The sequence below is a fragment of the Uloborus diversus genome, chromosome 3 (genome assembly GCF_026930045.1).
Source record: "Uloborus diversus isolate 005 chromosome 3, Udiv.v.3.1, whole genome shotgun sequence".
Taxonomy (NCBI): domain Eukaryota; kingdom Metazoa; phylum Arthropoda; class Arachnida; order Araneae; family Uloboridae; genus Uloborus; species Uloborus diversus.
In genome coordinates, this window is record NC_072733.1 from 49,200,781 (window position 1) to 49,217,449 (window position 16,669).

General features: G+C 34.7%; 1 protein-coding gene across 1 annotated transcript in view; it reads right to left on the reverse strand.

Annotated features, from left to right (window-relative positions):
* Positions 1-16,077: 16,077 nt before the first annotated feature.
* LOC129218732 (uncharacterized protein K02A2.6-like) overlaps positions 16,078-16,669 on the reverse strand; it is an 83,281-nt gene continuing 82,689 nt past the window's right edge. Inside the window, exon 2 of the mRNA XM_054853055.1 lies at positions 16,078-16,327. Coding sequence (XP_054709030.1) covers positions 16,078-16,327 — 250 coding nt within the window. The remainder of the gene's footprint in view (positions 16,328-16,669) is intronic.

The window sequence follows — 16,669 nt, forward strand, 5'->3', positions numbered from 1 at the left end:
AAACAAAATATCTTGCTCAAGAAATTTGATACGAAGAGGATTTTTGTATTTCTGAATAAGCTCTATTAAACGTTTTCTATTTGATTTTGTTTTTGTACAATGATGTAGTATATGATCAATTGTTTCAAGAGAGTCACACAAATCACAGTTTGGGGAGTTCGTATTTTTCATTTTGAAAAGTTTGCTTTTTGTAATATAACAGTCACAGATTAGTCTATTCAGGAAAATTTCAATCCTTCTATTTTGGACTTTGTAACTTCCTTTGTTTGAGGGAATTTTTCTAAATTTAAATTTTTCAAAGTATTTGGATTTTTCCCAATTTTTCATTTGCTCCTCATGTTTCATTTTCAACAGATAATTATTACAGTCTTTCCATGTAGTGATATTTAAGCTTGGAATGTTTGAGCCACTTGCTGCTTCCTTTGCAAGAGCATCAGCATCCTCATTTAATTCAATATTTGAATGACTGGGGGGACCATACTAAATAAATATAATTTTTGCTGGATAACTTCTCCAAATAATATCTGGTAATTTTCACAAGTGGGTCTTGATTTTTGTTTTCACTTCTGATGGCGTTGATTGCACTAAGACTATCAGTGAGAATAATTGTTGGCATATCAGCTTTTATAAGATATTTAGCAGCATAATATAGAGCCGAAAGCTCCGCTGTAAAAATGGAACAGAAGTTAGGGATTCTGATTTTTCTCTTAATAGATTTGTCTTGGTTTAACAGTCCAAAGCCTACATATGTTTCATTTTTGGAGCCATCAGTAGCCCATATTTCTTTGTCTTTATTTTCTGTAAGAAACTTTAGGAAGTCTTGCTTAATTTCTTCTTTTATTTGTGTCTGTTGAAATTTTCTTTCATCTGTAATGATTTTCAGTTTTCTGCATTGCCATGGTGGGTATTCTTCATAATTTGTATCCTTCCATATTTTTGTATTATAATTTGTCATAAAGTTGTTACAAAAATCTACTATGTTTTCATCCAGTTCCATTGAATTAATCAAGTTAATATTTTCTGAAGAATTATCTTGATACATTTTCTTTAAGACCCACTTAGTGGCTTTTCAATTTAGTCTTCTTTCATATGTGTCAATATTTGTAAAATGTCTTATAACTTCATTTGGGGCAAAATTGTTTAATTTCAGAGCATTCCTTATGACTTTGTTTGTGATGACATCCATTTTATTCTTATTATATTTTGTATCTTTGATTCTACTCAGGTTGCCATAGTCAATTTGTGGGAGTATAACTTGCTTGATTATTTTGAGTAAGTTATCATTACAAAAACCTGTCCTACTTCCCAAAAATTTAATGACATTTGCAGTCTTGTTGATTTTCCTTTCAATAACTTGTGTGTGTTTGTTCCAGGACAAATTATAGTCAATGTATACTCCAAGAAGTTTGTTCTGAGAATTCCATGGAATGTCCCTTCCGTTTATCTTTATATTTTCAGTGAATTTGTTTCTAGTCGCTGTCATATTTTGTATGCTACTCTTTTCAGCCGAAAATATCATTTTGTTGTCGTCCGACCATTCTTCTATTTTTTCTATAAGATTCTTGATAGCCCTAATGGCTGCATCTCTACTTTTGTCGAATATAATACATGAAATGTCATCTGCGTATACAAATAGTTTGTTTCTTTCATCATTACCTACCAGATCTGACATGAAACAATTGAAAAGGAATGGTGATAATATGGAACCTTGAGGCAGTCCATACTCAATACTTCTTTCTTTAGACATCTTGTTTCTCCATCTAATCACTATTTTTCTATTAGTCAACCATTCTTTTATCCATTTAATATATTTATGATCCATTTTTAAATTGTTTAATTTTCTTAACAGTATATCTGATTTTATGTTATCATAAGCACCCTTCAAATCTAATGAGATGAGGAAGATAAAGTTTTTTTCTTTTCTTAGCCTTTTTAGTGTATTAATAATTTGTACTATGCAGTTTTCTGCACTTTTCCCTTTTCTGAAACCATGTAAAAATTCTGGGAAAATCTGGTTCTTCTCCTCCCACCATGTGAGTCTTTTAAGTATCAATTTTTCCATAAGTTTACACAAACATTGTGTTAGTGCAACTGGCCGATAACTCTCCAAATTCTGTGGGTTTTTTCTGGTTTGCAAATTGGAATAATCATTGATATCTTCCAGTTACTTGGCATATTACCCGTATGTATGCTATAATTAAAAAGTCTTAAGCATAGCTCCTTGGTTTTTTCTGGTAACATTCTTATAATGCTGTTTGTTATTCCATCTGATCCTGCTGCCGTATTCTTTAAACTATTGATCTCGGCCAAAAGTTCTTTCATCGTAAAAGATTGAAAACTTCCTATATTATTAATTTCCAGTATGTGTTTCTCTTTATCTGTTTTGTCTTTCTTGCTAAAGTATTCCACAAACATTTCTGCCTATTCATTATCTTCAAAATATTTAATTCCCTCCTTGATAAGTACTTGGTTGGGACTTGCTGATTTGTTTATGATATTTTTTAATTTATTTACCGATCTATATATGTCTTTAGGTTGTTTAATGTTATAATTTATGTTTTCCCAATATTTTCTTTTTGCTTCTATTATGCTTTTCCTAAAAAGAGCAAGTTTTCTTTTGTAATCAATCCAATCAGTTATCATTTGAGTTCTGTAGGCTTTGTTTTTTGCTTGGTTCTTCTGTTTTTTCTTTTTTGAGCATTCTAAGTTCCACCAGTTGCTGTTTGAGTTGTTGTTTCTATATTTCACTATTTTTGTTACGTTATCTATATTTGATGTAATAATTTCTGTCACTTGATTAAAAGTATTGCAATTAAGAATCTTGAAATTTATATTAGGAATGATTTTTTCCATATTATCTTTGAATTTGTCCCAATTTACATACCTTTTAATTTTTGTGTGTGTTTTTTTTTTCAGCAATCCTGATTATAGTGGGGGTAGTGATCACTTTCGCCGTTTTCATCGCTTCTATGCCAATCCATTTCTGTAATTAGCTCAGAACTGACTATTGTTAGGTCTAATATTCCCTCATCTTTTTGTTTGTTGATATGGGTTGGAATATTTTTATTGATTATGCAGATATTTTTTTCTTGGATCCAGTCATAGAATTTAATTGAGCTATTGTATGTTTTTTTGTCTCCTGTTATTTTATTTCTAGCATTAAAATCACCAGTAAAAATTTGATTATTTCCCTTTTGGATCTTTTTTAAAACGTTTAAGTCCTCTTCAGTGAATCTACCTGGTGGTCTGTAACAGTTAATAATTTGATAATACTTGCTATTGTAAAAAATAGTCACACTATTAATTTCAAAATTGGAATTGGTAATGTCTATTACTTCTTCAGTGACAGGAATGTCTGTTTTGACATATATACAAAGTCCACCCCCTTTGCAGGGAGGTGGTCTTTCATAACTAAAATTATGATAGCCACTTATAGTGGGGATTTTATTCTTTGTGCACCAGGTCTCCTGGAGACAAATAACGAAAGGAGATAACCATGAAATTAAATTTTTTAAGTAAATAAGATTCTTAGCCAAGCTGCGGCAATTCCATGACAAAAGAAAACAGTCCTGAACATGAAAAAAAAAAAGAAAAAAGAACAACCCCCTAAAGAGAGTTGTATTCCTCTTGGTCACTTTCCATCGGGTCTCCATCAATTGGTAGACTCCCAACAGTTCAGCTTCAGGTAGAAGATTCTCTGCACTTGGGATAAAATTGATTTTTGGATTTTCCTTCCTCATCTCTCTATATTGCTTAATCAGCTGAACTTCCACTGTATTAAAATTACTATTTTCAGCTTTGTCGTTGTAGGTGTTATTGTACCTCAATATTTGTAATTCAATTTTAATTTTGTCTATTTCCTGCTTCAGCATTTTTATTTCTTCATCTTTCTCTCCTAATTCTTTTTTTAACTGCTTAATGATTAAGTCTTTGTTTTCATTTTCATCTTTATTTTCACTAGCCACTTTTGCATATGTTTTATTTTTTTCTTGTTCTTTCCTGTCTTTATTGTTTGTATAATTCTTTAGAACAGGACAACTTTTATCCTCTGCACTGTGACTACCATTGCATCTAAAGCAAGCTGTTATTTTTCCACAATTTTCGGTGTGTCATTCCACAATCTGAGCATCTAACTTCTCCCTTGCAATACTTTGCTGGGTGACCTATTTTTTTGCATTTTTTGCAAGTCAAAGGTTTTTCTATGTATTTATTAGCTCGGAAGTTAATGCATCCTATTTTAAATTCTGTTCTATTTGTGATTCCCAACTCTTTTATCAAAACAATCGGGATTGGTACCTCAGTTTCTTTTTTCTTAAATCTTATCACCTGCGTTACGTAAACTCCCCTTTCCTCCAGTTTGTTTGCAATGAACTTTACGGTCAAATCTTCATCTACATTTCTTAGTATATACTTTGTGCTTATGGCATCTTCTAATAGTCTTGTTCCAACTTCAATATCCAGAAAAGTTTTAGTTTCACTCACCTTTTTCATGGTGTCTTCGTTTTTGGTACTCACAATTATGTTGCCGTTCCTGGTAAAATATACTTCATCTTCTTTTGAGATTAAGTTTTCTATTTCTTTGTGGAACTTCATCCCTTTGTTCTTTAGTATCTCCTTGTTAACACCGAAAATAACTATTTAATTTTATCGGCTCCATTTGTCATGGCAGCCCTAATTTTTTCTTTCCTAGACATACTAGCTTCATATATAAATTCATTTCGCTTGGTAATTTTCTCTTTACCATTAACAACCACCTCCTTATTAGGGCTAGCCTTCCTTTTTGGCCCCATATAAACAAGTTCCTCTTAGAAAAATAAAAACAAAAACCATGCACGAGCAACATGCATAGCTGGAGAAACGCAATTGGAAATAAAAGAAAAACCCCTTTAACAAAACCTAACTCACAAACTCGAGAAAAAATCACCAACTCCTGTGCTTGCTTCTCCAACCTTCAATCAATTATTTACATGAAGAGCCAAAAATATTCTGGGATATTACAGTTACGGAAAAACAAAATCGCTTCATAAACGTTAATCAAGAGAAACAAAATAAAATGCACATGAAGTTTTTCGATAGTTTAAAAACCAAAAGAATCTTCTAACGCTATTGAGACATTAACCACTAACAGGAAATGATTCAAACACTTGAATGAAAAAGAAAAAAAAAAAAAAAAAAAAGCCAGACGGAGAAAGATTTTTTTTTTTTGCTGTTTATGTTTTCGCATGTTATTCTGTTATATCCTACCGAAGCACAAGAATCATTTTTATTCTGGTTCTCGCTTGTTGATTATTGATAATCTTATTGCTGGTTATTTTGGTGATTAAATGTTGCTTATCGAGTACTCAAGAAATAATGAGATATTTTTGGTAGCCGTTTTGAATGATAGAAATTTCACAACAGTAACAGTAAACTGAAACTAAACGACAGTAACGGTAACTGAAAAGCAGTAAATGCACTTTTAAATACTTTTAACTATGTTTGAAAGCCCTAAAAGCTACAATGTAATCAAAAGCTGTACTTACTTGTTATTTCGGATAATTAATCCTAGAAAAGTTGTGTTTTAACCTAATAGTGCACTTCATTCAATGTGAAAGACACATAGATGCAACCATCATTTGTCCGCCAAATTGAAGTGGTTGAATGCATATCTAAGGCAAAAGCGCAAGCGCAGCGAGTCTTACTGTGATTGCATGTTGTTTTGGCTCCTCTGCTCTATTTCCTGACCATCATGGCACCTTAGGGCACTATGCTTTCACCTTAGAGGGAATATATTCACTGGTCTGGAACCCCTGGTTATAACCATGTACAGACTGAGGGCGGTGTCACATTTTTCGGGAAGAACAACCGAACCTTCTTATTCCTTAACGTCACCAAACAGTTCAAAAGTGCAGTTTTAGGCTTTGAGTCTCGAAACATTTCCAAGGGATAATGCCCACTCCATCCCTTTACATCTCATATTTTAACCTAATATTGAGTTTTTTAAATTTCAATATTAACAAATTCTTGAGGGCGGGCAAGCCCTGACCTTCATGTAATGTGATTAAAGATAGTCTAATATGTGTATTAAGGACATCAACTTCGAAAATAGCTTAAAGTTGGGATTGTAAAACTTAAATGTCAAAAAAATCCTAAGGTAGGGACCCCAAATGAGCACAAAATCACTTAACGTCATCACAGTTGGCTCCAAATTTCGTTTTTAGAAATTTCTGAGGGAAGACCGCAAAGCCTTCTTTTCTCAGTGATGCAGAGCTTAAAATAAGCTGTTGAATCTCCCTTTTAGTTTCTTTTGGCGAGAAAATATCTCGCCAAATTTTTACAGCAAACCTAAGTTTAAGTTTAAATTGAAAGATTGCTTTAGGTTTTGTGATTTCGATTAATGTGGATTTTGAAGGGAGCCGCTGGCCCTTGAAATACCAGCATGAACCATTCCTTTGGTTTTAATTTTATTTTGTTTATGTTAATAAAAGTTAGTTTTGTTTTAGTTGATGGTTGTAATGTGGTTACTTGTGTAACATTTTGACCAAATGAACAAATTTACGAACCATATTTAAAACCTCCAAAATTGGAACTGCTGAGTTCTTTCATCTGGCGTCCGCGACAGGATTTGATATTGTGATCATCTGAATCTGAAAAGTCTTGTAATTTACACAGGTAAGCTCAGTTTATTATTATACCTGTTGTAAATATTGCATTGAATGAAAATGACAAGTACATTAGAAATCCTAAAGAAGAAACGCGGAGGTTTAAGAACACAGACTTCAAAACTGTGTAACAAAATAGATACAGCACTAGAAAGTGAGGAAATCGCAGCAGAGCAGAAAATTGATCTTTTAAATATTTACAAAGACCAATTAAATGAAAAGTACGACTGCTTGAAAAAATTAAATTCGGATATCCAAGATCTGACTGCCGAGTCAGAATTTGAAAATGAAATAGAAACTTCTGAACATTATAGCGAAAGAATAATAGAATTTAGGTACAAGATTACTAAGTTTTTAAATGAACGTGCTGCTGAAAGTCAAAAGGAATTGTTTGAGTCATCAATCTCGAAAGATGAAAGTAATTCTCAATCCTTCAAAATTGAGCGTTGTATGAAACTTCCTAAACTTACCATACTTAAGTTTTATGGGGACAGCAGTTGCTGGTTGGAATTTTGGGGCCAATTTTCTAATGCCATTGATAAAAACAAAAGTTTATCTCCTATCGACAAATTTTCATATTTGAAATCTCTACTTGGTGGCAGCGCTTATAATGCTGTTGCAGGATTTTCACTTACGGCAAAAAATTACAAATCAGCTGTAGATTTGTTGAAAAACAGATATGGTAGAAATGATTTAGTCATTAATGCGCATATGGAGTAAGCTGTTAAATTTAAAACCAGTGAAAAATTCCTATCACATAAGGGACTTAAGGGAACTTTATGATAATGTTGAAGTTCAAATTCGAAATTTAAACTCCCTCGGTGTTACAGCCGGTAGTTACGGACACTTGCTTGCACCTATTTTATTGAAATTAATTCCAACTGAAATGGCCCTGGATTTCAATCGTAAACGGTCAAGTATGACAGATATGGACATCGATGAACTTCTAACATTTATAAAAAATGAAATTCAATCTCGTGAAGCAACAATTCATCTGCAGAATTCTGAAAAATATTCTTCAAGTAGTAAAAAAGAAAAAAATAAACAGCAGACTAGTAATTACAAATGGGGATATTCCCACGACTTCTACATTAACTACAAATTCAAAAAGTGTTTGTATATTTTGCGATTCAACAGAACATGATTCGAAATCATGCAAGTCGAAGCCTATTTCTGACAAACGTGAAAAATTGCGGAAGACTGGGCGATGTTATGTTTGTTTTCGTAAATATCACCTATTCTCAAATTGCAAATTTAAAACTGAGAGCTGCAAAATATGCAATGGTAACTTTCATCACACATCAATTTGTACCAATAAAACTTTCAAACCCGCAAATGTAAACAGAGACACTGGGGGAGAACCAATTATTACTTCAGTTTCTCATTGTCGGAAAAATATTACTAATGTAAATACTAAAGAGGTAATTTTGCAAACTTCATGCGCTAAGGTGGAATCTGATTCGAATTCTAAATTGTCTTTAATTCTTTATGACACGGGAAGTCAAAAAACTTATGTCACAGAAAATTTAATTTCAGAATTAAACCCTCCAGTTTTAAGGCAAGAAAGACTTCAGATATTTTCATTTGGAGCTTTTAAACCGCAAATTAAAAATTTTGATGTCGTTGAGTTGAAGTTATCTCATGTAGATGATAAATCGCGTTGTATTCATATTGAAGCGTTAGTAACAGATGTGATTTCGAGTGTTAGTATTCACTCCCCACCAATTAGCAAAGAAGTTATGACTAAACTAGTGTCATACAAGTTTTCGAGTTGTGATAACGTAGGTGGTTCTCAAATCGAGTTATTAATTGGTGCGGATTATTTTTACCAAATCTGTTATGGTCCGGTTGAAAAGTTAACAAAATCACTCTTTCTGTGTGATAGTTTGTTGGGGTACTCGCTTTGCGGTTTTGTAGAGGATGGGTCAATGAAAGGGGAAAGAAAATCTGTTTGTAGTTTCTCAGTCGTAAGTAGCAAGCAAAGCCCTGATAATGAGCTCGAAAGCTTAAGATTTTTGTGGGAATTGGAATCACTCGGGATTATGCAATCTAGGGAAAATGTTTCAGAAGTAGAAAAGGAAATAATTGATAAATTTGAATCTAACTTAAAGTTTGTAAATAACAGATACGAAACTTCTTTTTTATGGAAGGAAGATAAGTCTAAAGTTGCGAATAATTTCAGAATTGCAAGAAATCGCTTTGACGATTTAAGTAGAAAACTTGAAAAGGACATTAATTTATTTGATAGTTATAAAGCTATTGTTTTGGAACAGGAACGTAATGGGGTTATAGAACCATGTTCTGATTCAAAAATCGAAAATAGTTATTTCATGCCTCATAGACCAGTAGTAAGAGAGGATAAGGTAACCTCTAAAGTTAGAATGGTGTTTGATGCTTCTTCAAAGGAGAAACATTTAAATTCTTTGAATGATTGTTTATTCCCCGGACCTAATCTTAATCCAAACGTTCTTGATATAATACTTAGTTTTAGGAAACATAATGTTGCATTTTGCGCCGATTTAGAAAAGGCTTTTTTGCAAATTGGAATTGCGGAAGAGGACAGGAATTACCTGAAATTTATATGGTTTAGTAACGAAAGGGGTGAATTAAAATTTATGAGATTTTCGAGGGCGGCTTTTGGGGTAAGCTGTTCCCCCTTTATTTTGGCTTCTACGATCAAGCATCATATTAAAAAATATGAAAATCATCCCCAAGTAGTTAATATTTTGGATTCATCCATTTATGTAGATGATTTGATATCTGGTGCGAAATCTGATAAAGAAGTGTATTACATATCATCGACAGCTTCAGATATTTTTAAAGAAGCTGGAATGAATTTGCGGAAATTTAATACTAATTCCGTAAAACTTCGAAAAATGTGGGAAGAAAAGGGAATGTGTGAAAAACAGCTGAACTTCGTAATGGTACCTTAAAGATCTTGGGTTTACTATGGAATACCAATTCTGATAGCTTGCATTTTGACGTTCCAGACTTTCGCGAGGATTGTAAAATCAATCCTTCAAACGCGTTGTTTTGAAAACTGTTCTAAAGATATTTGATCCTCTTGGAATTCTTTTACCATTTACTGTTAGGATGAAAAGTTTGTTGCAAGAAACTTGGCAGCGAGGTATAGGATGGGACGAAAACTTACCTAATGATCTAAAATACGAGTGGGAAAGTTGGTGTTCAGAAATTGATCATTTACCCAAGTTTGAGATACCTCGTAAATATTTTCCGGGGGGTTTAGAAAATTTTGATACCATAGAACTTCACATTTTTTCTGATGCAAGTCCTAAGGCTTATGGTGCTGTTGCATATTTTCGATGTGCCAAAAATGATAATGAAATTCGGACCAGTCTTGTTTGGGCAAAATGTAGGGTTTCCCCTATAAAACGTTTGACAATCCCTCGCCTCGAACTTATGGGTGCGATAATAGCTGCTAGGATGTGCAAATATTTAAAAACTGTTTTTAGTTCTCATGTTTTAGATGTCCATATTTGGTCAGATTCCATTGTCGCGCTACATTGGATAAAGGGTTCACCGATAAACTGGAAGCCATTTGTGGCAAATAGGGTAGAAGAAATACAGTCTTTGACTAACCCCAGAATTTGGAATTTTACTCCAGGGAAAGCCAATCCTGGAGATTTGTTGACCAGAGGGGAAAGTTTAACTAGTCTTGTAGAAAATACATTATGGTTTTGAAGGTCCAGATTGGTTATCAATGCCTAAAGAAAGGTGGCCGAAGCATGACATTCTTCCCAGCAATAATGATTATTTGATTGAAAAGAGGTCCAAATTAAATTCTGTTCAGCTTTCCTGCAATGTTAAATTACTTACAGAACCATTGCTGGATTTAGGAAAATTTAGTAAACTTAATCGTGTATACAACAGCACCGCTTGGATTTCAGATTCCTTAATAACATTAATAAGAAAAAGACTAAGCTGTCAGGTGAGCTTACTACTGCAGAAATTACAAATCGGAAAAATATTGGTTAAAGTTAACTCAACAAACTGTGTTCACTCTTGAGATTGAAGAACTGAAACGGGAAGAACCTATCAATAAAAATTCTCCTTTATACAATTTAAACCCTAAATTGGATGAAGATGGTTTATTATATTTATCGGGAAGACTTCGCTTATCTGATCTGCCTCTAAGGGAAAAAAATCCTTGGATACTCCCGGGCGGGGAACAATTCACCAAACTGCTAATTCTTCAGGCCCATGAAAAAGTTTATCATTATGGAGTAGCCACAACCTTGGCGCATCTTCGAGAAACATATTACATCATCAAAGGAAGGAAATATGTTAAATCTGTGCTGAAATCTTGCATTATTTGCAAAAGATTTAAAATTAGACCTGGCAAAGAAGAAATTGCTCCTTTACCGAAGGATAGGATAATTGAATCACCCCATTTGAGACCTGTGCTGTTGATTTCGCCGGCCCTATTTTTATCAAAACTAAATCGGGCCCGGAAAAAGCTTACATTGTGCTCTTCACCTGTGGAGTTACTAGAGCTGTTCATCTGGAAGTAGCATCTGACCTCAGCACTGAAACCTTCATCTTAGCTTTCAAAAGATTTGTTTCACGTAGAGGACTCTGTAAAATTGTATACAGTGATAATGCCAAGACTTTTATCAAAACTGATGGTTTACTGAAGGAGATTTGGAGTAAGATTTCCAAAACTGAGGTTCAACAGTATTTTACTAAAAACCGAATTGTGTGGAAATTTATTGTACCTAGAGCCAGCTGGTGGGGTGGTTTTTGGGAGCGCATGGTGCGTTCTGTCAAAACGCCCTTGAAGAAAGTTTTAGGACGATCTTGCTTGAGCTATGAAGAGATTCAAACCACTCTCACTGAGATCGAAGCTGTTATAAATGGAAGACCTTTAACTTACGTGTATGATGAAATTAACGAGCCATTTCCCCTAACTCCTTCTCATTTTCTGATAGGCAAGCGCCCAAATTTCTTTCCTGATATTCCTTCTGTGGCAGAACCAAAATCCAACAAAAAGACCCTCACGAAATTATTGAGATACAGAGATCAAATTTTAAACCATTTTTGGAAGCGTTGGAGAACGGAGTACTTACTGGAACTTCGATCTGCAAATCGCATCGTTCCAATAGATACTCCTACAAAATTCAAAATTGGAGACGTAGTTATAGTTCATGAAGACAAGGTTCCAAAACACATGTGGAAAATAGGAGTAGTTAAAGACCTTTTTTTCAGCAGAGACTCTAAAGTTAGATCTTGTGCTGTTCGAACGCCTTCAGGCATTTTGAGGAGACCTATACAATTACTGTATAATTTAGAACTTGACATTGAGTCAGTGACTCAGTAAAAAAAAAAAATCTTTCGCATAAAAATGTCATTTCTGTTTACTTTTAAATTGAACTTTATGTTATTTCATGTCTAATTCAGACTGTTATATATTTTAGTTAGCTGTTATTCATTTGAAGTTTACACCAAGTTTGTAAGTATGTTAATTTGTTTGATTGTTATTATGTTTAAAAAAAAAAGTTAAATATTGAATTTTGCTGAACATTTTAATTGTTCATCCTGGGGGAGTGTGTTGAATCTCCCTTTTAGTTTCTTTTGGCGAGAAAATATCTCGCCAAATTTTTACAGCAAACCTAAGTTTAAGTTTAAATTGAAAGATTGCTTTAGGTTTTGTGATTTCGATTAATGTGGATTTTGAAGGGAGCCGCTGGCCCTTGAAATACCAGCATGAACCATTCCTATGGTTTAATTTTATTTTGTTTATGTTAATAAAAGTTAGTTTTGTTTTAATTGATGGTTGTAATGTGGTTACTTGTGTAACATTTTGACCAAATGAACAAATTTACGAACAATATTTAAAACCTCCAAAATTGGAACTGCTGAGTTCTTTTATAAGCAACAGTTTCGAAAAAGATTTCGGGTGGGAAACCCCTCTCCGAACTCTCTCTCATGACGTTATCCGTCAAACAACAGCTAGAATCGCGTTTTAAAGACTTCATTTTCAAAAAGTTTCATAGGGAGACGGGAAAACAACCTGACCTCCCAATATTTTTGGAAAAAGTTGGAAACTTATGACGTCAAAGATAGCCTACAAATGCGTTTTTGAAACTTTTGCACCGGAAAATTTCTAGAGAGCTCCCGAACATTCCCTATTCTCTTTAACGTCATCAAAGATGGACTAAAATTGATTTCAAGTTTGAAAATATTTCGGGAGGAAAATCCAGTCTTTGTTGGATTCAGGGGAGGCCCTTACACCACTAGATATATCCTACATTTACGTGTGTTTCAGTTTAGTTGAAAAGCGTCCCGGATAGCGCCGATGAATCTTCCCTACTATCTTCACGTATACAAAGGTAGCCAAAAATTGCTTTTTTAAGATTTCAATTTCGACAAATTTCCTTGAGAAGTCCCAACTTCCCTAATGTCACCAAAGAAAGCATAAAACTGATTTCGATTTAAAAAAAAATCTGGAGGGAGCTCAAAGCCTCTTTTCTAGAAGTGTTATCAAAGTTGCTTAAAGTTCTGAACTTTGACTTAACTTTTGAAAATTTTCGGTGGGCCTCTGAATTTCTTTTTTGTGTTGTCTGCAAGAAAAATAAGAAGGTAATATTTTTTTCTATTTTCTTCTCTATTAAAACACTTTTTACTCTTAAATATGTTAACTATTTCCCATTAAAGGGCGACACATTGAGGAACCGCCCCAGGCGGCAGAAAGCGTAGCTACGCCACTGTGTATACAGGGTGTATCAGTACAGCGTTTACAAACTTTCAGGGCAGATAGAGTACACCAAGACGATGGGAAAACGCATAGCAATGCATAGTCGGAAACGCTTAAACGGCGCGGTTGTGATGACACAAATCACCAAAAAGGAAAGACACGAATAAGAGAAGAACACATGTTTATTATCCTAAGAACTAAGGGACCCAACAATCGTCATCAAAGTAGGTGTTCGAAATTATGACCCCGGGCCGTGATGCATACCTCACATCTCCGGCGCATTGAAATTCGAACGTCAAAGATAGCACGGCAACAAAAACTGCGTGTGCCCATGCACCATCATTTGAAGCTTTGGTTTACGTAATGACATCTATCTTGTACACCAGACAAAAACTTAACCAGCATTTTTAATCTATACATATAATAAAATAAGATGTTTGTGTGTGTGTGTGTGTGTGTGTGGCACGCTTCCCGGGAAAACGGTAAGGCCTAGAAAGATGAAATTTGGTATACAGGTACAGTTTCTGCCGAAGATGTGCACCTCGGGCTTCGATTTTTGATATTTTAGTTAGAGAAAAAAAGTTATTTAATGTTTTATGTGTTTTTTTTTTTTTGCACGTTTTAGTACTTTTTACCTCACAGACCCCGAACCAATCGCACCACACAAATATTTTTTGTACTATAGTGTTGGAAATTTAATTTTAAATATGATGAATGAAAAAAGTTTGAAGATAGAGCAATTTTTGTATTTTCTATGAATTTTGAAAAAACCTTTAATTTACATTTTTTCCTGTGTTTTATTTTTTTTCTAATATCCTGCGAAAAGTATCAAAGCCTCATTTCTAAAATTTAAGTTGGTAATAGTAAAAACATTTCGCCCTCTTCAGAAGTAAATAGTTCTTATAAATACGCAATATTTTTTTTTTTACAATGTTTTTTTAATGCTGAACACATGTCTTTCCACGCATCGGTCGAAAAAAGCGTTCTTCAATCTTTTATGCTTTTGACGTCACTACTTGGATTTCGATTCGATATTTACGATGGAATCTTAATCGCAAACAGTGTTATTTTTTTTTTACTATATAGCTTACTTCTACATTTTATGACGTGATGACCACGTGTTTTTCCGGCAGCGCTTGCTTATTTTCTTTCCTTTTTTTGTTTTATTTAGGGATTGCATTTATTCCCCCCCCCCCAAGCTGGACATTTTGCTGTATCTATATTACGTTACATTTCATAGTTGTGCGCATTTAATTCAATAAAAACAGCGAGATTTTTTTTTCTTTGTCAAACGCTACCTTTTGCACACTACGGGGAATTTGAGCTTTTTTTTGCTCTACTTAAATAAAAAAAAGTGGTTTTTTGAGTGATCTTTTTTTTATTAGGAAATGGACGGGGAGATTAAAATAAATAGAGATGGATAAGAAAATTTAGAGATAGATTGTAAAGGTAGAAAGCTGCCGAAGGCGGCAATCTCTCTCTCTCTCTTGGCGTAAAAATGTGAATGGCACAAAAAAAAAAAAAAAAAAAGATAGAGATGGATTGATTAATACTGCTGCCAAATTTATCTAAACAGCCGCCGAAGGCGGCAAACTTGAAGTAAAAAGGTAAATGACAAGTTAGCCAAACATCTGCCGTAGGTGGCTGCTTGCACAGAGAGGCGAATGGCGTAAGAAGACGAACCAGCTGGTTGCCGCAGGCGGCTAGTATATTAAAAATTATAAACATGTTTTGCCTCTTGTTCGTGTCTTGTCTTGTGCTTTGTGTCGTCATTATCACGTCAGGAAAGCGTTTCCGACTATGCATTGCTATGTGATTTCCCATCGTCTAGGTGTACTGGATGAAGTAAGTACTTAATAAATTTAGTAAACACAAATTTTTCTATAGTAAATGCATTACTTACTATATTTATGCTTAGTAAATTTAATTAGTTCTTACTTCAGCCAAATATGCACAGCAATTTGAAAATGATAGGTTAAGTATCGAAACGTTTTAAATCTATATTGAAGTATGAAGTATAAAGCGAAAAGGGGGCGCTTGAAACCAGCGCGAGCACAGAGACCACAGGTCTATTGTACTATTCCCGCTTAGACTACTAAAGGAGTCCAGTAACAGAAATAAATCTCAGCAGTTACCTAACCGAAATTCTAAGGCAGTTCCCATGGATCTACATAGTGGTATCCCAAATGCTCAAATCTTTGTGCAGAGTAGAAGTCAAATTCACATAGCACATGAATTGAGCTTTCATCAGCCATATGACATCCTCTACACTAAGGGTTGTCGGTAACACCCATCAGATTAAGGTGCCTATTAAGAGATCAGTGTCCAGTTAGTAAACCAACAGACTTCTTGATTTCATTCCTACTCAAGTTAAGCAGTTCCTTGGAGCTGAGCCAGGGAGGCTGCTGGTTCAGAGTCTTGGCCTGTCTTTGAGATTCGGACTGAAGCCACAGGCCATATGATTCATCCATAAGAAGGTTCTTTGCAGTAGTTGCTTACTGCATTGTAGAGCAGGCAGAGGACAGGCTCGGGTTCCATAAATGGTACATTGGAGCCCTGCTTAGTTAACTGATCTGCCAATTCGTTACCTACAATGTCACGGTGACCAGGAACCCAGTAAAGGGAAACCCTATTACTGCCAGCTAGTATTACCAGTGCATTATGGCACTCCCAAACGGTTTTGGTAGTAAAACAGTTACGATTGAGAGCTTTCAACACAGCTTAGCTATCAGAGAATATTCTGATAACCTTCCCACTTATGTCTCGTTCTAGGCAGTTGTTTACACAAGTCAATATGGCTAAAGTTTCTGCCTGGTAGACAGTAGCAAGTTTCCCTAAAGAGAAGCACAGATTAGTGTTATTGCTGCTGCAGTATGCACCAGAACCAGTTCCAGACACAGTCTTGGAACCATCTGTAAACCAGATTTCGTGTGCATTGCCAATGATATCCTGTACATCCTTCCATTGCTCTCTGGACGGAAACACAATGTTATAATTGGCATTAAAGCTGAATTGTTTTTAACATCCATTCAGAAGGCATCATAAAGTAAGGATGCTTACTAGTCTTTGCACACAGTTTATCGTACAGAGACAGGTAACGAGGGGACTTCCAGAGACCCATGAGCTTGAGGCGGTACGCACACAGAATCGCCTCCATTTCCACTTGCTTATGCAACGGAAGAAGGCCTAAAAGGAGCTCAAGACTATGGGAAGGAGTAGTTCTCATGGCACTTGTGATAGTAATAGTAGCCATCCTTTGTACTTTGGCGAGGCAACCCTCAGCCGTTACGGTACAGGTTTTACCCCACCAGGC